Source organism: Lynx rufus, unplaced genomic scaffold (assembly GCF_022079265.1).
Source record: "Lynx rufus isolate CCGP_SWC_20201006 ecotype Redwood Valley unplaced genomic scaffold, mLynRuf1.p SCAF_1, whole genome shotgun sequence".
Classification (NCBI taxonomy): Eukaryota; Metazoa; Chordata; class Mammalia; order Carnivora; family Felidae; genus Lynx; species Lynx rufus.
This window is the reverse complement of record NW_025814823.1, coordinates 36,223,282-36,240,954: the sequence shown is the minus strand read 5'-3', so window position 1 is coordinate 36,240,954 and position 17,673 is coordinate 36,223,282. Positions and strand designations below refer to the sequence as shown.

General features: G+C 38.9%; 1 protein-coding gene across 1 annotated transcript in view; it reads left to right on the top strand.

Annotated features, from left to right (window-relative positions):
- DIAPH3 (diaphanous related formin 3) overlaps nt 1-17,673 on the top strand; it is a 505,118-nt gene that overhangs the window by 32,527 nt on the left and 454,918 nt on the right. The window contains exon 2 of the mRNA XM_047080525.1: nt 14,607-14,774. Coding sequence (XP_046936481.1) covers nt 14,607-14,774 — 168 coding nt within the window. The remainder of the gene's footprint in view (nt 1-14,606; nt 14,775-17,673) is intronic.

Genomic DNA, 17,673 nt, shown 5'->3' with positions numbered 1-17,673 from the left:
ATCCTATTTTCTTGATTTTTCTGCTTGTTCTAACAATTATTGAGAGAGAAGTGTGGAAGTCTCCAACTATAATTCTGGATATTTTATTTCTCTGATCAGTTCTATCAGTTTTGCTCCATATATTTTAAAGCTCTGGAATTAAGTGCATATACATTTGGGATTGTAGTAAATCTTTCATCATTATGAAATAACTACTTATATCCCCAGTAATATTAAGTTGTAGTCTTTGGAAATTGACTAGATTGATTGGCTATACTTGATACAGTTATTGCCTTCCTTTTTGAACAAACACTTCTTGGCCTCTGGGACACAAACTTTATTGATTTCATATCCCCATGACCTTTCCTTTTTTGTTTTGTGTGGTTTTCCTTTGCTTATCTTAAACTATTGTCATTTATCAGGTTTCTTTACTGAGGCCCCTGCTCTCCTGTGTATAGTGCTGGACTGGGGTGATGACCTTAGTCCATGTCTTTGTCTATGACCTTTTCTTTAAGTTGAGATCTATTACTCTATTGGCCTACTGAATACTTTTGTATGGATGTCTCACCTGTACTTGAAACTGTTCATGCCCCAAATTAAACCTTACATTTTCTTTTTCTTTTTAATTTTTTTTAATGTTTGTTTATTTTTGAAGGAGAGAGAGACAAAGCGTGAGGGAGGGGAGGGGCAGAGAGAGAGGGAGACACAGAATCCAAAGCAGGCTCCAGGCTCTTAGCTGTAAGCACAGAGCCCGACGCGTGGCTTGAACTCACGAACTGGGAGATCAGACCTGAGCTGAAGTCGGACATTTAACTGACTGAGCCACCCAAGTGCCAGTTTATTCCCATTTTTAAAGATGGAGAAACTAAGGCAAAAGAGATTATGTCACTTGTTCAATGTCATGAGGCAGCCAGAAAAACTATGGCAGACTGATTCCAGAGAATATGGTCTTTACCAAGAGAGTTACATTGCCACTTAAGTACTATCCCTTTCTCCTCTGAGAGTGCCAATATAAAATCTAAAAGTATATTTCTCGTTCCCTGCTTTTCCTCTGGAGCCATCTATATGAAACCTCTGACCTTTATTTAAAAAAAAAAAATTAAAGCTTTTTTTTTTTTTTTAATTTTTTCAGTTTATTTATTTTGAGAGAGACTTAACTGGAGACGGGGGGAGATACAGAGAGAGAATCCCAAGCAGGCCCTGCACTCCCAGCGCAGAGCCCCACATAGGGCTTGAATACAGGAACCGTGAGATCATGACCTCATGAGTCAAGAGTCGGGTGATCAACCAACTAACTGAGCCACACAGGTGCCTGAGATCTCTAAATTAAATTGACAAGGGAAAATTGTATCCTAGTCACTTACCTTAATCCTGAGAATTACAAAGACATCTCTAAGAAGTTTTCTGTAAGAAATGAGGTATTTTTAGTATTTCCAGTAAACAAAACTGAGAAACATTTATGCTGAAGGAGTAGTCATTTGTGACTGAGAGATGTCAACAGGTAAAGGATAAGAGTCTGTTTTTTTTTTTTTCTTTTCTTTGTTTTTTTTTTTTTTTTTTTTTTTTTTTAATTACAAAGGACCTGGAAAAACTCTGGTTGCAAACTACTTTACAGATATGGCAACTGCAATCTGCTCCCAGGTATAAGTATAGGCTCTCTTGGTTTCCCTCAAATTTTGCCACCAGGAATGAGGTCTTAGAGCCATTGAAGATACTGCCTGAGTGTGGGTTCTGATGAGTGCTATGAGAAACTTTAATTGTTCTCTGTGGACCTTGTGCCTCGCTTGATGTAAATGCTGCTATTCGACTCTAGCACATTCCTGGGTGTTATCTGTGAGACTGGTTCACTCAAAGATGAGTTCCCCAGATAGATACACTTGATGGAACCAGGTTTTGTCTACCTGCAGGCTACTCCTGGACCTACCTAGATGTGATATACCTTGTGGGATATGTGCCAAATTAGACGTTGTACTTAGGAAAGAAAAGAATCATTTTATTTATGTTCCTGACTTGAAAGTCAATAGAACATACATCATCAACTTTAAAAAAAGAGCTTAACAATTATTTTTTTTCTTATTGGTCTAATAAGACATAAAACTTTCTGTACTATGATTGAAGTTCATTTTGCACTTTTATGAACTTCTGTTTTCCTTGGTAAGTTTAAAAACCATGAATGATAATACAAAAAGTGTGAGATTTTCCAGTTTTTCTTTGAAGCTATATATTCAAAATAAACTCTTCTGTGTTAAGTAGATAAACCAGCATGGACTGGGCAATTGAATGTATGTGGTAAAATACATCAGAACAAGTTCTCTGAGCTTAAATTATTCACTAAGTCAGGTGGGCCTTTCTGAGCCCATTAATATGAGTTAATTAGAGCTTCCTGTACTTAGGTTTTCAGTAGTAACACTTAAGTACTGTCTTAGAATCTTTAAATATTTATGGGATAGTTTAGAGAGCTCCTCCTCAAATCAGTAGAAACTTGGGAATTAGATCAAGAGCTCTCAGAGTTGAACAGACTAAGATGTAGTGGGGTGTGCAGACTTGTTTATTCATCCTTTTATCCATTCATTCATTAAGCATTTGAGTGGTTAGTACTGTTATAGGAATATAAAGATCAATATGACTGTTCTGCCATTGGGAACAGTGAAGAAACAGATGTGTATACAGTTTATGGTTGTGTAGGTATACTAATACTGTTCTAGGCCCATTGCACTGTGTCTAAAGTCCAGTGGAGTTGTAAGGTCCTCTTTGAGGTTGGGAGAAGACTTGGTAGGGAAGGGGACTTTTCAGCTACTTTTGAAGGACAAGTTGGAATATAGGCTGGCAGGAGTTGTAGGATTTATAGTAATTTTTAAAAAAAAATATTTATTTATTTTTGAGAGAGAGAGCGAGTGAGCGTGAGAGGAAGAGGGGCAGAGAGAGAAGGAGACAGAGTCTGAAGCAGGCTCCAAGCTCTGAGCTGTCAGCACAGAGCCCGATGTGGGGCTTGAACTCACGAAGCATGAGATCATGGCCTGAGTCAAAATCGGACGCTTAACTGACTGAGCCACCCAGGTGCCCTGAGTTGTAGTAACTTTTTACTCTGATAATTTTACTCCCTGGATACCAACTGAATGGATCCCAGATGGAAGTGCCAGGTAGGCAAGTAGAAAACAATTGTTGGTGTTCTCAGGAAACTTTTGTTTTATGGGTAGTACAGGTCTATGTCTTGTAAAAAGTGTGCTATTTATCTACAGAGCTAACTTATATTTCCTTTATGTGTATAGTATTAATATCTGTATATAAGAAATTAGAATTGTGCTTAACAATATGAGTAGGTAAAACTTTGGGGTTTGAATATTATTTTTAAGGGATTATCTTTTTCTTTGGATATTTTTCTTGTCACCTAGTGTTATATTATAGAACTCATGGTTGTTTTTAATCTAGGGGACCAATCTTTGAAGGGTCAGTGTTAGGAAGAGTCCAGATTGTTCTTAATGAATATATAAAAGACATAACACTTGGAGTTCATCCTGATATTGCTGGGAAGGAATTAGCAAAGTAAGAAGTAATGGGTTGTATCCCAGGCATGGAGGACAGAAAGCTATTTATTATTTACTTAACAAAGACTAATAGAGCACCAATTGTATGAACTATGCTAAGTTCCAGGAGTAGGTCCAGTGGTGAATAAAATAATGAATAAACCTATGATGGAGTAACTTTAGAATAGTACTCGTGCTATGTAATGGCAAGCACCAGACTTGTGGGCATCCAGCCTAGTTTTGACGAGTCCGGAAGGCTCCTACCTAAGAGGTAGCTCAAACTGAAAGCCAAAGACTGAGGTGAAATGATCCCGATTATGGACATGGGATAGGAGTTGTGGTTGTGGTGGGTTTTCAGGCACAAAAAACAGTTTGCACATTTAAGAGACTCTGAGTTGTTCATTACATCTGGTTCCTACAGTGTAATGGCGGGTAGAGTAGTGAAGAGATTGCCTGGACAGAAAGTAGGGTTCAGATCAAGCTGGACCTTTTGAGCCATGATAAGACTGGAATGTCCTCCTTTGAGTAATGGGGATGCAAAGGTTGAAAGGTTTTAAGTACAGGACTGAGGGACAGGATTGGATTTACATTTCAGTAAGATCAAAATGATGTCAGTGTTGATAATGGCTGCAAGTGGTTAGGGGTAGAGGGACAGAGAAGACCTAGAGGCAAGCTAGGAGGCTGTATACAGCTGTTGTCCAAGTGTCCTGAACTAGGACAGTGGCAGTAGGGACAGAGAGAAGATGATTTAAGAAGAGACAGACTACATGATTTCATGATTTGTTTCCTTATTAGTTTTCATTAGTTACTACAGTTCACATCACTCTTCTGTTGATCTAAGTCAACATCAGAAGTCATAATCAATCCCTATCAGCACCTACATGCTTCTCTCCCTCTCTAGGACCATTTATTCTTTTTCTCAGGCATCCTATCTCACATCCTCCAGGCTTCTCAAGCCCTCCTACTTTGCCCTTTGGAAGTCAAAGCCTGTTTTTGAATGTTTGTTTTCCTTCTTGTTCTAATTGAAACCTAGATATTCTTTGAAAGCTTTGCATTCCTGTTGGCTTCTTCCTTCAAAAGCTTCTAGCTGTTTTTAAGCATTTCTGTTGGTTTTCTCCTTTTTGGTCTCATCTTTAGGTCTTGTAGTTTCTGTCCCTAATGCATGAGAGACATTAGACACAGGAGTTGTTTTCCTTTCCACTCCTGTTTCTGTTATTCCATATCTACTATCAAGGGTTCTTAAACTGCAGTCCATGGACCTCCAGGCAGTCTGTAGTAACCTTCATGGTGTCTTTGAACTGGAATGGAAAAAAAGATTGAATCGTTTTCATTAATCTGTAAGCAAAACTTTGTTTTCACCTGTATTTGTAACTTCTTTAAAAACTGAAAATTCAAGGGGCGCCTGGGTGGCTCAGTCAGTTAAGCACCCAACTTCAGCTCAGGTCATGATCTCGTAGTTCGTGGGTTCTGTGCTGATGGTGCAGAGCCTGCTTGGGATTCTCTCTCTGCCTCTCCCCCACTTGTGCGTGCTCTCTCTCTCTCTCTCTAAATAACTAAACAAACAAAAAACTAAAAATTCAAAATGCATACACACATAGGATTTGACCTGTGACTTGATTAATCCAGAAAATAGATATGTTCAAAACACATTATAGTTACTGAAGGTATTTTGAAAAGTGGTCTGTGTTCAACACTATGTTGAAGTTAGACTTCCTGTTACCTCATGTTCTGTAATGTATTAAGATCTATTACTCTAAAATTTAAGATATTTCATAACACCATTTTGGTTGTAATTACATTTATTTTAGGCATTTAAAAGTATTCTATGAGGAGCTCTGTATTACTTTCCTATTGCTAATATCTCAAAGCTTAGAGTGTTAAAACAATAATAAACACTTAACATTTCAGTTTCTTGGGTCGGACATTTGGAAGCATCTTAGTGGGATAGTTCTGGTTCAGAGTTTTTATGAGTTTATAAGCACGACATTGTGGGCTCTGGCTGCAGTCATGTGAAGCCTTGATAGGGCTGGAGAATCCATTTATAGGTTGTTCACTTGCAACTGGCCAAGTTGGTGCTGATTGTTGTTGGGGGCCTCCGTTCTTCCCTGTGCAGGCATCTTCACTTGTTGCCCTACACCAGTTGGCTGTAGAACACTAACTACATATTACAATTTATATTCAAGGAATTTTAATAACATAATAAGTATACTTCTCATTTAATGAGATACCATATGACATTTAAATGTAAATAAACTACTGTAAGTAGATGATTGTTTTTTGCGGGTGATGGTAAAACATTGCTTTCAAAGCCTCTGGCTAGAGAGTGTAGTGTAGTTTCACTATAACCTAAATTTAAGGCCAGAAAAGGCCACTTGTAACACTGAGGGATAGTAAAGATAGAGTGCAGTAGTGGTTGGGTTGGTGGGAATTGGTATTGAGTAATAGGATTGTGGCCTCAGACGGGGATGGTTAGCTTTTCATACCTGCGGATGGCTAGTTTCTCACCGATGGTGTTCTCAGTAATACTGATGTTCCCAGCGTTTTAGTGAAGACCATGGACTAGGCAGGCATACTGTTGGGCTGCCCACGTGTACCATCTTCTGTAATTCTCCCATCAGCTGCACAGGACTCCCTGATGTATTCTCTTTCCAAGCCTCCTTTGAAGTTCCCTCACCCTAGGATTAATCACTTGTTCCTATCTGTCGCTGATGTACTTGGCTTACGATTTTTCTTGGGGGCACCTATATATTTTATCTTTATTTATAATAAGTTCTCTATCATGTTTTTTTCTTCAAGTGGTAAACCTCTTGAGAGATGTACTGCATTTTATGTATTTTATCCAGTAATTGTTTATTCAGTTATTCATACCTTCATGGATTAGTTGATTGCTAGCTATCTGCTATACTCTGTGCTATAGGCTGAACATACATGGTGACTGTAACCATTACCTGTTGCTATGCTCACAAATTACCCCAAAACTTAGTGACTTAAAACAGCAAACGATTAGTATCTCACACTTCTTCTGGGGGCAGGAATTTGGTAGTTGATTAGCTAGCTGGTTTTGGCTTGGGGGTCTTAGGAGGTTGTAGTGAAGATGTTGGCTAGAGCTATTTACAAGTATTACTCTATGAGGAGCTGTTAGTGCTCTGTTGCTATGTAATAAGTCATCTGAAAGCTCGAATGGGCTTCCAAGACGGCACACGCACATTGCTGTTGACACGAGGCCTCCATGCCTCTTCAGTTTCTTCAGCTCAGTTCTTTGACACGTGGACCTCCCCCTAGGTGTTGAGTGTCTTCCTGGCATACCCAAGACTGAGTGATCCAAGCGGGAGCAAGACAAAAGCTGTAACATCTTTTATGATCTAGTCTTGGAAACCACACTCCGTCATTTCTGCAGTATCCTATTGGCCAATCGAGTCAGGATCATTTCCCTACTACAGTGACTAAGACAGTTGATGGTTCATTTAGCATGGCACTTATATTTCAGTGGGCAAGAGACAGTCAACATTTTCAAAACAAATGAAAAAATTGCAGGTTTTCCTAAGTCTTATGAAAGGACATGTAAAGAGATGAACTATGTGTGGTGATAGAGAATGAAGGGGGTTGTGAAGATACATGTGTTGCTTTAGAGCTGTCAGCTACAGCTTTTCAGGACTTTTAACCCAAAACTGAAAGGTGAGAAGCATTTTCATTTCCTATGAACAACTCACTGTGATAGGTACGATCTTGAAAGGTTTAAATAGCTCGGTTAGGGTGACAGAGCAAACAGGTGGTTGGGCAGGATTCAGAAGTCAGATGCTGGAGCTTTTTTAGTAAGCTAGTTGCCTATTTACTAATAAAGTTAATGAACAAGCCAAGCTGTGTTAGCCGTTAGGTTTTTTTCTTCTTAAATATGGCACAAGATTGTGTGAAAACTGGTAGATAATTTTAAATAATCTTTTTTTTTCTAGATTTCGGCGGTGCATTCACCTAGAATTGACTTAAAATTACGAGGAACTTTTATTTGCTTGATTCTCTTGGATTGCATGAAAATATGTAGTCCCTTGTAGGTTCTAAGGAAGGGTGTTTATGATCATACATACTTTTTCAGGCTTTTCAAATTTAAAATGACTAATAATTACAATATCTTCCTTTTGTTTTAAATTAAAAAAAAGTCACTGCTGTCAGTATTTAAACCACTGTAATAGAACTTTGTCACTATTACAGTGTTAAACTATAGCTTAAAATCCAGATAGTTTTTTAGAGCCTGTTTTTGGTTTAATTAATTTTATTTAAACTGTAATTACTGATTATCAGTGTGAGATAATACTCAGCAGGGTGCTCATTTAACTTCCCGTGAAGATAAGTGATATTAATTTATAAAACTCTGTACACCCCAGACACAGCTGAAGCCATATTAATTAAGTGTGGTGTACTACCTTTAAATAGCATTAAAATAAAATTCTCTCAGTCTTCTGTGTGTTCAACCAATTCTTCAACAAAGGCAAGTCATTGGCACCGTTCACCTCCTCGGTTGTGTTTCTAGTTCAGCTTCAGGAGAATTTCATGGAAAATGAACAGTAGCTGTGCAGGTGCACAACTTGGGAACATACTCCCAGTCCCATTGCCAAATACAGAATAACCAACTTACAGTCAGTGTAATGGGGATTTGTACTGTGCATTTACAGACCAAGGTATTTTAAAATTTTGCTCGTTTCATTGTGCCTTCCTTCAAGCAAATTGGATGAGCAATTCTATAAAAGATAAATTAGGAGGGGGATTTTTACCCCCCCCCATTTATGAGTGGAGTCATAGCATTATCTCTCAAAACAAAACAAAACAATAGAATGTTTAAATGATTTGATAGTAAAGTTCATTTTGCACCTAGCTTTGTCAGTAGTGCCCAGATGATGTGGAATCTACCTGTAGTGCTTGATAGAGCATCCATACCTGGGAATGCTTTTAATTAAGCCTGAGGTATTCAACAAATTTAATTTGCTGTTGTAACATAGGAGGATCGTATGTATTTTTCTCCTATGACTCTTATTTTGTACTTTTTTTTTTTAATGTTTATGTATTTTTGAAAGAGAGGAAGGAGGAAAACAAGAAAGTAAGGAGGAAAACAAGAAAGGAAGGAAAACAAACAAGAAAGGAAGGAGGAAAACAAACAAGAAAGGAAGGAGGAAAACAAACAAGAAAGGAAGGAGGAAAACAAACAAGAAAGGAAAGAGGAAAACAGGGGAGGAGCAGAGACATAGGGAGACACAGAATCCGAAGCAGGCTCCAGGCTCGAGCTGTCAGCACAGAGCCCAACGCGGGGCTCGAACTCACAAACTGTGAGATTGTGACCTGAGCCAAAGTTGGACGCCACCCAGGCACGCCTTTATTTCATCCTTTTTAATCAGGAAAATAAATAAAAGTGTTGAAATTAAGCAACTTTGATCCTTAAGTATCTCCTGTTTGTATTCGGACCTCTGTCGACTTGGAAGCTAAAAGGAGGGATATACTTATTTTTCGTACCTTGCCTGTAGCTATCCTAGTGGGAATGTGTGAAATTGCTTTCCAGTTGAATAAAATCCAACTTTCCCCTAGAGTTTAGGTGCGAAGCATATGGGGGAGGTGTGCTAATTCTATTTTGTTGTTGTACAAATTACGATATTGTTTATTGATTTAAATGCAGTTCTCCTTCTAAAAACCTCATGGATTTTTTTGTTTGTTTATACTGTTTTAGAAGTTAAATATTAGGAAATTGTTACCTGTAAAAGTATTCTGGAGCTCGTCCTTTTACATAGACAGTTTCCTTATTTTAAGAATTAAACAAATGCATTCAACCTGATGCTGCCTTTCAAGCTCTTAACACAGTGCATAAAATACAGAAGGTGTTCAGTGACTTTGAGAGAATCTTATTTAGAAAGTTGTGGTTTTTTTGGCAAAAATGAAAATTTTGGGGTAGCTATCGCTGATGGAAACCATTAGGTTATATATTCACAAATTAGCTTGTGAATTGCTTAAGCTTACTCTTCCCACTCATTGACATGTTTACATTTATAATATTGATGTCACATTAATGATGTTTTGCTCAATTTCACTTCATTATAAGTTTAGCATATTAATGAAGTTACTTTCTTGTGTATGTAGTGTGTGGAATCAGCACAGGTTTTATACTCAGGAATTGATATTCCCTGTAGAGAAGTTACTTCAATGAAGTAGTGATTCAGAAGCCAGGTGGAGGAATCAGTCCCATTTCTTACTGTTTTTGGTGTCTCCTCATTTTTTAAAACAAGTATCAAGAATTAGGGTGCTCAGGTACACAGGGACACTAACTTTTGGACCTCTGAGCATGTGGAGACAATGGTATGTTTCTGGGTTTTGCCAAAGTAAGGGAGTGTTCATGTTGAGTTGATGCCCTCTTGGCTACCATGGTTCATTGCACATATCTTGCTGCGTTTTTTTATATCCATATGTAATGACCTCTTTATATGCTTGTCTCTGCCACTTGATTGTTACTCAGTTTAAATTGTACATAGTTTTTTTTTTCTTTTGTATTATAAACATCTAATAGAGTAACATCTCTGTTCTTCGTTTCATTTTACAACTTGAGATTGTATCTCGTTATCCTTCTTTTAGCCTGAAAAACTTCTTTTGACACTTCTTGTAGTACAGGTCTGTTGGAGACAGATTCTCTCAGGTTTTCTGTCTGAAATGTCTTTATTCTGCTTCTATTTTCGAAAGGTATTTTTGCTAGATGTAGAATCTCTGGATGACCGTAGTTTTCTCCAAGTACTAAACTGTAAAGATACTACTCCATTGTCTTCTGCTGCTGTAGTGTCTGGTGAAAAATGAGTAATTTGTGTCATTTTTAACTTGTACATAATGTGTCTTCAGATCTCTGGCTGTGCTTTTATGGTTTGCCCTTCACTTTTAATTTTTAGCAGTTTGACTATGAGTTGCCTAGGTGTGGGCTTGTTTTGGTATTCTTAGTTTGCTGTGCTTGTATGTATCTGTGAGTTGACCTATTTTTAATTAATTTATTTGTGAGAGAGAGGCAGGCAGCACGGGAGGGACAGGGAGAGAGAGAGAGAGAGTGAATCCCAAGATGCGTGGCTTGAACATATGAACTGGGAGATCATGAGCTGAGCCGAAATCAAGAGTTGGAGGCCTAGGGGCGCCTGGGTGTCTCAGTTAAGTGTCCGACTTTGGCTCAGGTCATGATCTCATCGTTCGTGGGTTTGAGCCCCACATCGGGGGCTGTCAGCTGTGCTGACAGCTCAGAGTCTGGAGCCTGCTTTGGATTCTATGTCTCCCTACCTTGCTTGCACTCTGTCTCTCTCTCAAAAATAAATGAACATTAAAAAGAAGAGTTGGAAGCTTAACCAGCTGAACCACCCAGGCGCCCCTCTGTGAGTTGATTTCTTAAAAATCAGTTATTTTATCATTCTTCTGTACCATTTTCTGGTCCTCAATTATACTTGTATTATAGCACTTCATATTATATCACATTCTTGGTTTCTCTCTTCTTTATTCTTTCCCTTGTTTCTTTGTGTTTCAGTTTGCATGCTTTTTGTCGATCTGGGTTTAGGTTTCCCAGTTCTTTTCTCAGCAATATTCAGGTGACTCTGAAGCTCAGCTAATGAATTTTTCATTTTTTTGATACATTTGAAATTTCTTTTTCTCTTAATATTTTTTGAGAATGAGAAAGAGCATGAGGGGGAGAGGGCACAGAGAGAAGGAGACACAGAATCTGAAGCAAGCTCCAGGCTCTGAGCTGTCAGCACAGAGCCTGATGAGCGGCTCGAACTCACGAACCATGAGATCATGACCTTAGTTGAAGTCAGACTCTCAACCAACTGAGCCACCCAGGTGCCCCGATATATGTATGAAATTTCCAGTGTGGTTCTTAAAATAGTTTCCATGACTTTGTTGCCGAAATTCCCCATCTCCTATGTTGTGTTCACTCTTCATTATATTCTTCAGCATTTTTACAAATATCCTTCTGAATGGTCCACCTGGCAATTCCATCATCCAGGCTACCTCTAGGTCTGCTTCTCTTTGTGCGTGGCATTTCCTTGGTCCTTTGTGTATGTAGCAGTATGTGAATATACGGTGGACATTTGACTTAAATACGTGGAAATTAAAGTAAATAATTTCTTTCTAAGAAAGAATGTGCCCTTTTTTCAGGCTGCTAGAATTGGGGCTGAGTCGATTATGCTCTCTGGTGGAGATGGGCTTGCCAAAGGTGCTGCTTTAGTTTGATTAGTGTCTTCTGGGGCTTCAAAAGTTTATTAGCACTAAGGAGATTCTGGCGTTCTACTTTTGGCTTTACAACTGAACTACTAGCTTTCAAGACTGGGATAACTCTGTTATAAAGTTCTGATGCCCTTTTCAGAATTAGTGCAGAGTTCTTTGTGTTTGCAGTTGCACTTCTGGCTCTGTTTCTTCAAGAAGTCTCTTTGACCTGGTATCTGTCCCCAGCCAACCATCAGGTAGCCACTGTCATTTATTCTCTGAAGGTCCAGATTGTGTCTTTGGGATTTCTTTCCCGTCTTTTTTTTTTTTTTTTTTTAAACGTTTGTTTATTTGCTTTTGAGGGAGAGGGAGAGAGCACAAGTGGAGGAGGGGCAGGGAGAGAGAGGGAGACAGAGAATCTGAAGCAGGCTCCAGGCTCTGAGCTGTCAGCACAGAGCCTGATGCGGGGCTCGAACTTATGAACTGAGAAATCATGACCTGAGCTGAAGTCAGATGCTTAACCAACTGAGCCACCCAGGTGGCTGTCTTTTACCTAGGTCAGAGTGTTTGGGAGGGCAGTGGCTTTGCATGGGAAGAGGCCTCCCCAGACATGACGTGGCTCAGGACACCTTGCCCTCCCTCCAGCCATTGGCGTCCTACCCCAGGCAGTTGAAGACCTGAGGGAGAGTGTCGGTAGGTGGGTGGAGACTTGCTCCATGATTAGTCTCCTTGGAATTCTAGTAACGTTTCTACTGCCGGCACCCATGTGGCTGCCAATAGTGCGTTAAAAATTAGGCTGTTTTTTCTTTGCCCTTGTTGAACTTCTTAGTCTGTAGCTGTTTGTCACGGATAAAAGCAGCTTGTCACTTGGTGATAGTTCTTCCAGGTTTCATTGTGTCCTCAGCTCCCTGATGGGTTGAAAACAACAACTATAATTTTGGAAGTTTTCTGGCTTGTTTTTGTTGTTAGGATGAGAGTAGTGGTAGTGTTTTGTGACTTTCTAAATGCTACTGGAAGCTGTCATATTCTTAGTACTTTAATGATTAGGTCATGTTAGATGGACCGTGTGTGAATGCAGTACATGGCATATTTCTTAGGCTTTATTCTCAGAGAATTTAAAGATTTATTTTGAAAGATAAACATTGCTATCTTCGCGTCTTAATGAAATCCTAGTGCTATCCAATAGAACATTCTGTGATAGTAGAAATGTTATATATGTACTTTGACTAGCCACATGTGGCTTTTGATATGGGGCTAGTGTAACTAAGGAACTGAACTTTTTTTTTATACAACTTATTGTCAAATTGACTTCCATACAATACCCAGTGCTCATCCCAACAAGTGCCCTCCTCGCTGCCCATCACCCACTTTCCCCTCTCCCCCACCCCGCATCAGCCTTCAGTTTATTTTCTGTATTTAAGAGTCTCTTATGGTTTGCCTCCCTACCTCTCTGTTTGTAACTATTTAGTTTTTTTTCCCTTTCCCTTCCTCCATGGTCTCTGTTAAGTTTCTCAAGATCCACACAGAAGTCAAAATATATGATCTTTCTATGACTGACTTATTTCACTTAGCATAATACGTTCCAGTTCTATCCACGTTGCTGCAAATGGCGGGATTTCATTCCTTCTCATTGCCAAGTAGTATTCCATTGTATATATAAACCACATCTTCTTTATCCATTCATCAGTTGATGGACATTTAGGCTTTTAAGGAACTGAAATTCTAATTTACATTTAAATAACCACAAATGGCTAGTGGCTGCCCTGAAGAGCACACGTCTGTATATTACCTACATTATGGTAAGAACAGTGTAACGTATAGTTACATTGAACAATTCACAGAACCATTGTTTTTTGAGTATACTTCTGTTAGCCTCTTTAAGACATTTTGCGTTTTTGACTGTTACCACTTGAAACTTTGAGTGTGGGTTTTATGTGACGAATAGAATTTGTGAAATCAAGCGATATTCAATGAATATGCAATTAGGTTTATAAATTAATGTCTATACACTTTCAAATATCAGTGAACTATTTGATCTAATAGAAGAAATCCCATTACCGCAAAAACCCAGCTTTATTTCCTGAGGCTTCAGCCATCGTACTTTATAGTTGTTCATGAAATTCAAATACAGACCAGCCTGAATGAAGAGAAATGTGGTATTTACCGGAACAACTAGCTCTGGAGATAATAAGTAGAATTCAACTCTTAGAATTCCTAAATCACGTTTTGTTTTTTCAGGAGTGTGGCATGCACTATGAAAAAGGGTACTGGACAAGGGGGCTGAGGACTAGGATACTAAATATTAGTTTGATTGCCAACCGCTAAATTAGTCCAGTTACCTTTTTAACATTTAAAATTTTTTTTTTTCTTCCAACGTTTATTTTATTTTTAAGACAGAGAGAGACAGAGCATGAATGGGGGAGGGGCAGAGAGAGAGGGAGACACAGAATCAGAAACAGGCTCCAGGCTCTGAGCCATCAGCCCAGAGCCTGACGCGGGGCTCGAACTCCCGGACCGCGAGATCATGACCTGGCTGAAGTCGGACGCTTAACCGACTGCGCCACCCAGGCGCCCCAGTCCAGTTACCTTTTAAACTGCTTAGTTTGTTAATCCGTAAAGCAAAGGTCACTTGTCGTTATAATCTTAAGTCTATAATTTAAGATTACAAGGAATCTTTGGAGGTTGTCTGATTTCTCTTCTGCCTTTAGACAGGATGGTTACTGAAAATTTTTCATATTTCTGTTTTTGTAAAAAAATTTTGAAGATTCTAGTGTTGAATGCCTTGGGATGAAATCATAGTGATAATGTGATCCACTGTGTGGGTTTTCTTATTTTGGTAATTAGATAAATATTGTTGAAGGAAATACTAACATAACATGCTACTTTTTACCTTTGTAGCTGGACAAATTTGCCAGCATACGAATTCCAGGAAGCAAAAAGGAGAGACCTCCACTTTCCAACCTGAAGACTGCATTTGCAACCAATGATTGTTCTTCAGAGATGATGGAAAACATTCCAAAGCCACTGTCAGAGAATGAAGTCTTAAAACTCTTCGAAAAGATGATGGTAAGAATTGTGGTTTTTCATAAAATGGTTGATGTAAAAACCTTAGCTTCTAATCATGTTAATGGAACAATAACACTTAAGACCCCTGTTCCATAGGGTGATTTCTGATGTCATTGAAGATAGCACATGAGGTGTTCAGAGCTCCAGGATTACAAAAAATAAGAACCAGAGAAAAATTAGCACAGTAGTTGGTTTTTTTTTTTTAAGAGGGTTTCTGTTTTTATGTATTTTATTAAAGTATCCAGTGATATATTTTGAATCTCAAAGATTATCTAAGTGGTCTGTTTGGGTTCATTTGCATTTTAGAATGATGGTCACAGTGCTGTGTATGTTGTTGGGTGTGTTTATTTTGGTTTTGTTTGTTTGATTCCTTTCTTAGTTCTCAGGATAACCAGGTTCATATAGTCTTAGAGCATTGATATCTGAGGAAACTAAAACTTACTTTGGGGTGTGCCTTTTCTGGAGACACACACTGGTATTAGAAGCTGCCTTCAAGTTGGTTCCACAAAGCAGTGACTCTGTTTATAACTTTTTTTTTTTTTTTTCCAACGTTTATTTATTTTTGGGACAGAGAGAGACAGAGCATGAACGGGGGAGGGGCAGAGAGAGAGGGAGACACAGAATCGGAAACAGGCTCCAGGCTCTGAGCCATCAGCCCAGAGCCCGACGCGGGGCTCGAACTCCCGGACCGCGAGATCATGACCTGGCTGAAGTCGGACGCTTAACCGACTGCGCCACCCAGGCGCCCCTGCTTATAACTTTTAAGTGGGTTGTTGGTCACATTAATTTAGCTTGCTATATTAACCATGTTCATAATTGTTTATCACAAAATGAATGCCAATTGCATCTAAATAGTTACATATATAGTTCTTACCCTCAAGTTGCTTGTTTCCTAGGGTTCAAAGCAAACATTGGAAAAATTAAGTAAGAATTGCCAAAAGGTGGTAGTTAATGGTTAAGTTCTTCAGAAGTTCAGAGTGGGAAGAAATTAATTTTTGAGATATCTCATTAGCTTTAGGGGAAGCCAGAGTGGAAAGGTTATTGCAGCAGCTTAGGGAAGTTTAGTAGAGAAGATGGACTTAGAGGACTTAGTTGAACTCCCCAACTGTGAGAATGTGACCCAAGCTGAAGCTGGATGCTTAACTGACTGACCCCCAGGTGCCCCTATTCACATTTATTTTCAAAGAGAAAGAGCAAGCATGAGTTGTGAGTGAGCAGGGGTGGGAGGTGGGGGGAGGGTGGGTTGGCTCAGAGGGAGAGGGAGAGAGAAACCCAAGCAGACACTTTGCTGTCAGCACAGAGCTCAACACGGGGCTCAAACTCATGAATCATGAGATCATGACCTGAGCCAAAATTAAGATTTGGACACTTAGGGGCACCAGGGTGGCGTTAAGTGGCCAACTCTTGATATCAGCTCAGGTTGTGATCTTGTGGTCATTAGATTGAGCCTCATGTTGTGCTCTGTGCTGAGTGTGGAGCTTACTTGAGATTTTCTTTCCCTCTCTCTCTTTTTGCCCCCCCCCCCAATAAATGAGTAAAACTTAAAAAAAGGGGGGGTTGGATGCTTAACCCACTGAGCCACCCAAGGCACCCTCCCAGTCTGGGTTTATTTTATATTTATTTCACTTACTGGTTTTGACAGTCTTGTTACTTCTTAGGGAAATGTACTTATTTACTTTAGAGTGTAAGATGTGTTTGAAATTTGATAAAGTTAATAGTTGGTCCTCTGTTACTCAACTAGAATCAACAAAATATTTACTATTATACTGCCTTATTTTCTATTCATCAAGTATTTGTGTCCAGCATTATACATGGTGCTTCAGAAGACCCCAGAAAGAGAGCATGCCTGGTTTGTGTGTCCACAAATGAAGAATTACAGTGTTAGTGATTACTAACTTTTTGTCACTGAGCATACGTTTTGTTAGGATTGTTTTACATGAACCGTAGGCTTGGGACATTATTTCCTGTTATGTCAGCTCTTGGTGAAGTGCTAATTTTGGTTTTAATTAACTACACATGTATAACTCCTTATTAAGTCTTTTGTTCCCATGAGTTGATATAATTTCAGCTTTGAAAAAAATTTTTTTTTTCCAGATTTAGGACATGTGTTGCCAAAGCAGGCACTTTTTTTTTTTTTTTTTCCTAGCCTTTGCCTCTGTTAATGAGGCTTGTATAAAGGTAGTTCTCTTCAATATTACCTTTGAGGGCTCAAGATAATAAAGTGCCCTTAGCTACTCCTTCATCCCATGTAGTGTATGTGGAACCATGCATATAAATTACCTATGAGATTCTAGAATGGTACTTTTTTTCATTTCCTTGTGACTACTTTGAAGAAATTTTTCTTTTTGATCATAATTGCTGGTGCCATCTGAGTAAGCAGACTGAGTAGGCTATTGATGTTAGATGTTTACAAGGCCACATTTTATCATCATAAGCCATTAAAAGTACAGCTACCTAGAAAGTACTGAATATAGTCAGTGGCATTCTGTACTGAACATGATTACTTGAACTGTTTTTCAGTTATTCTTAGGAGAAGTGTAAGACTATCAGTTTGTAGTTATGTATAGGGCAGAAGGATATTGACATCTTTGGAATGTTTATAGAATACATATTTAATAACTGGGCCTGATCACTTGTTAAATCTTAAACAGGTATCCCTGTTGGCAGAAGATCGTTTGCAATCAAACTCCTTTTACTCAGCAGAAGTCAAATGAAATTGTTGATGGGTCAGGGCTGCCCAATTTGCTAATAAACGAGTTTGTCAGAACTAAGGTCATCTTAAAGTGAGGACTGGGTTCTTGTCTTTCCTTTCTCGTTGCTTGACCACATCACAATACATTGTGGGGGTAGAATCCACTGATGGTTCTGAAGCTGAGAAGGGTCTTTTCCCTTCTTTAAA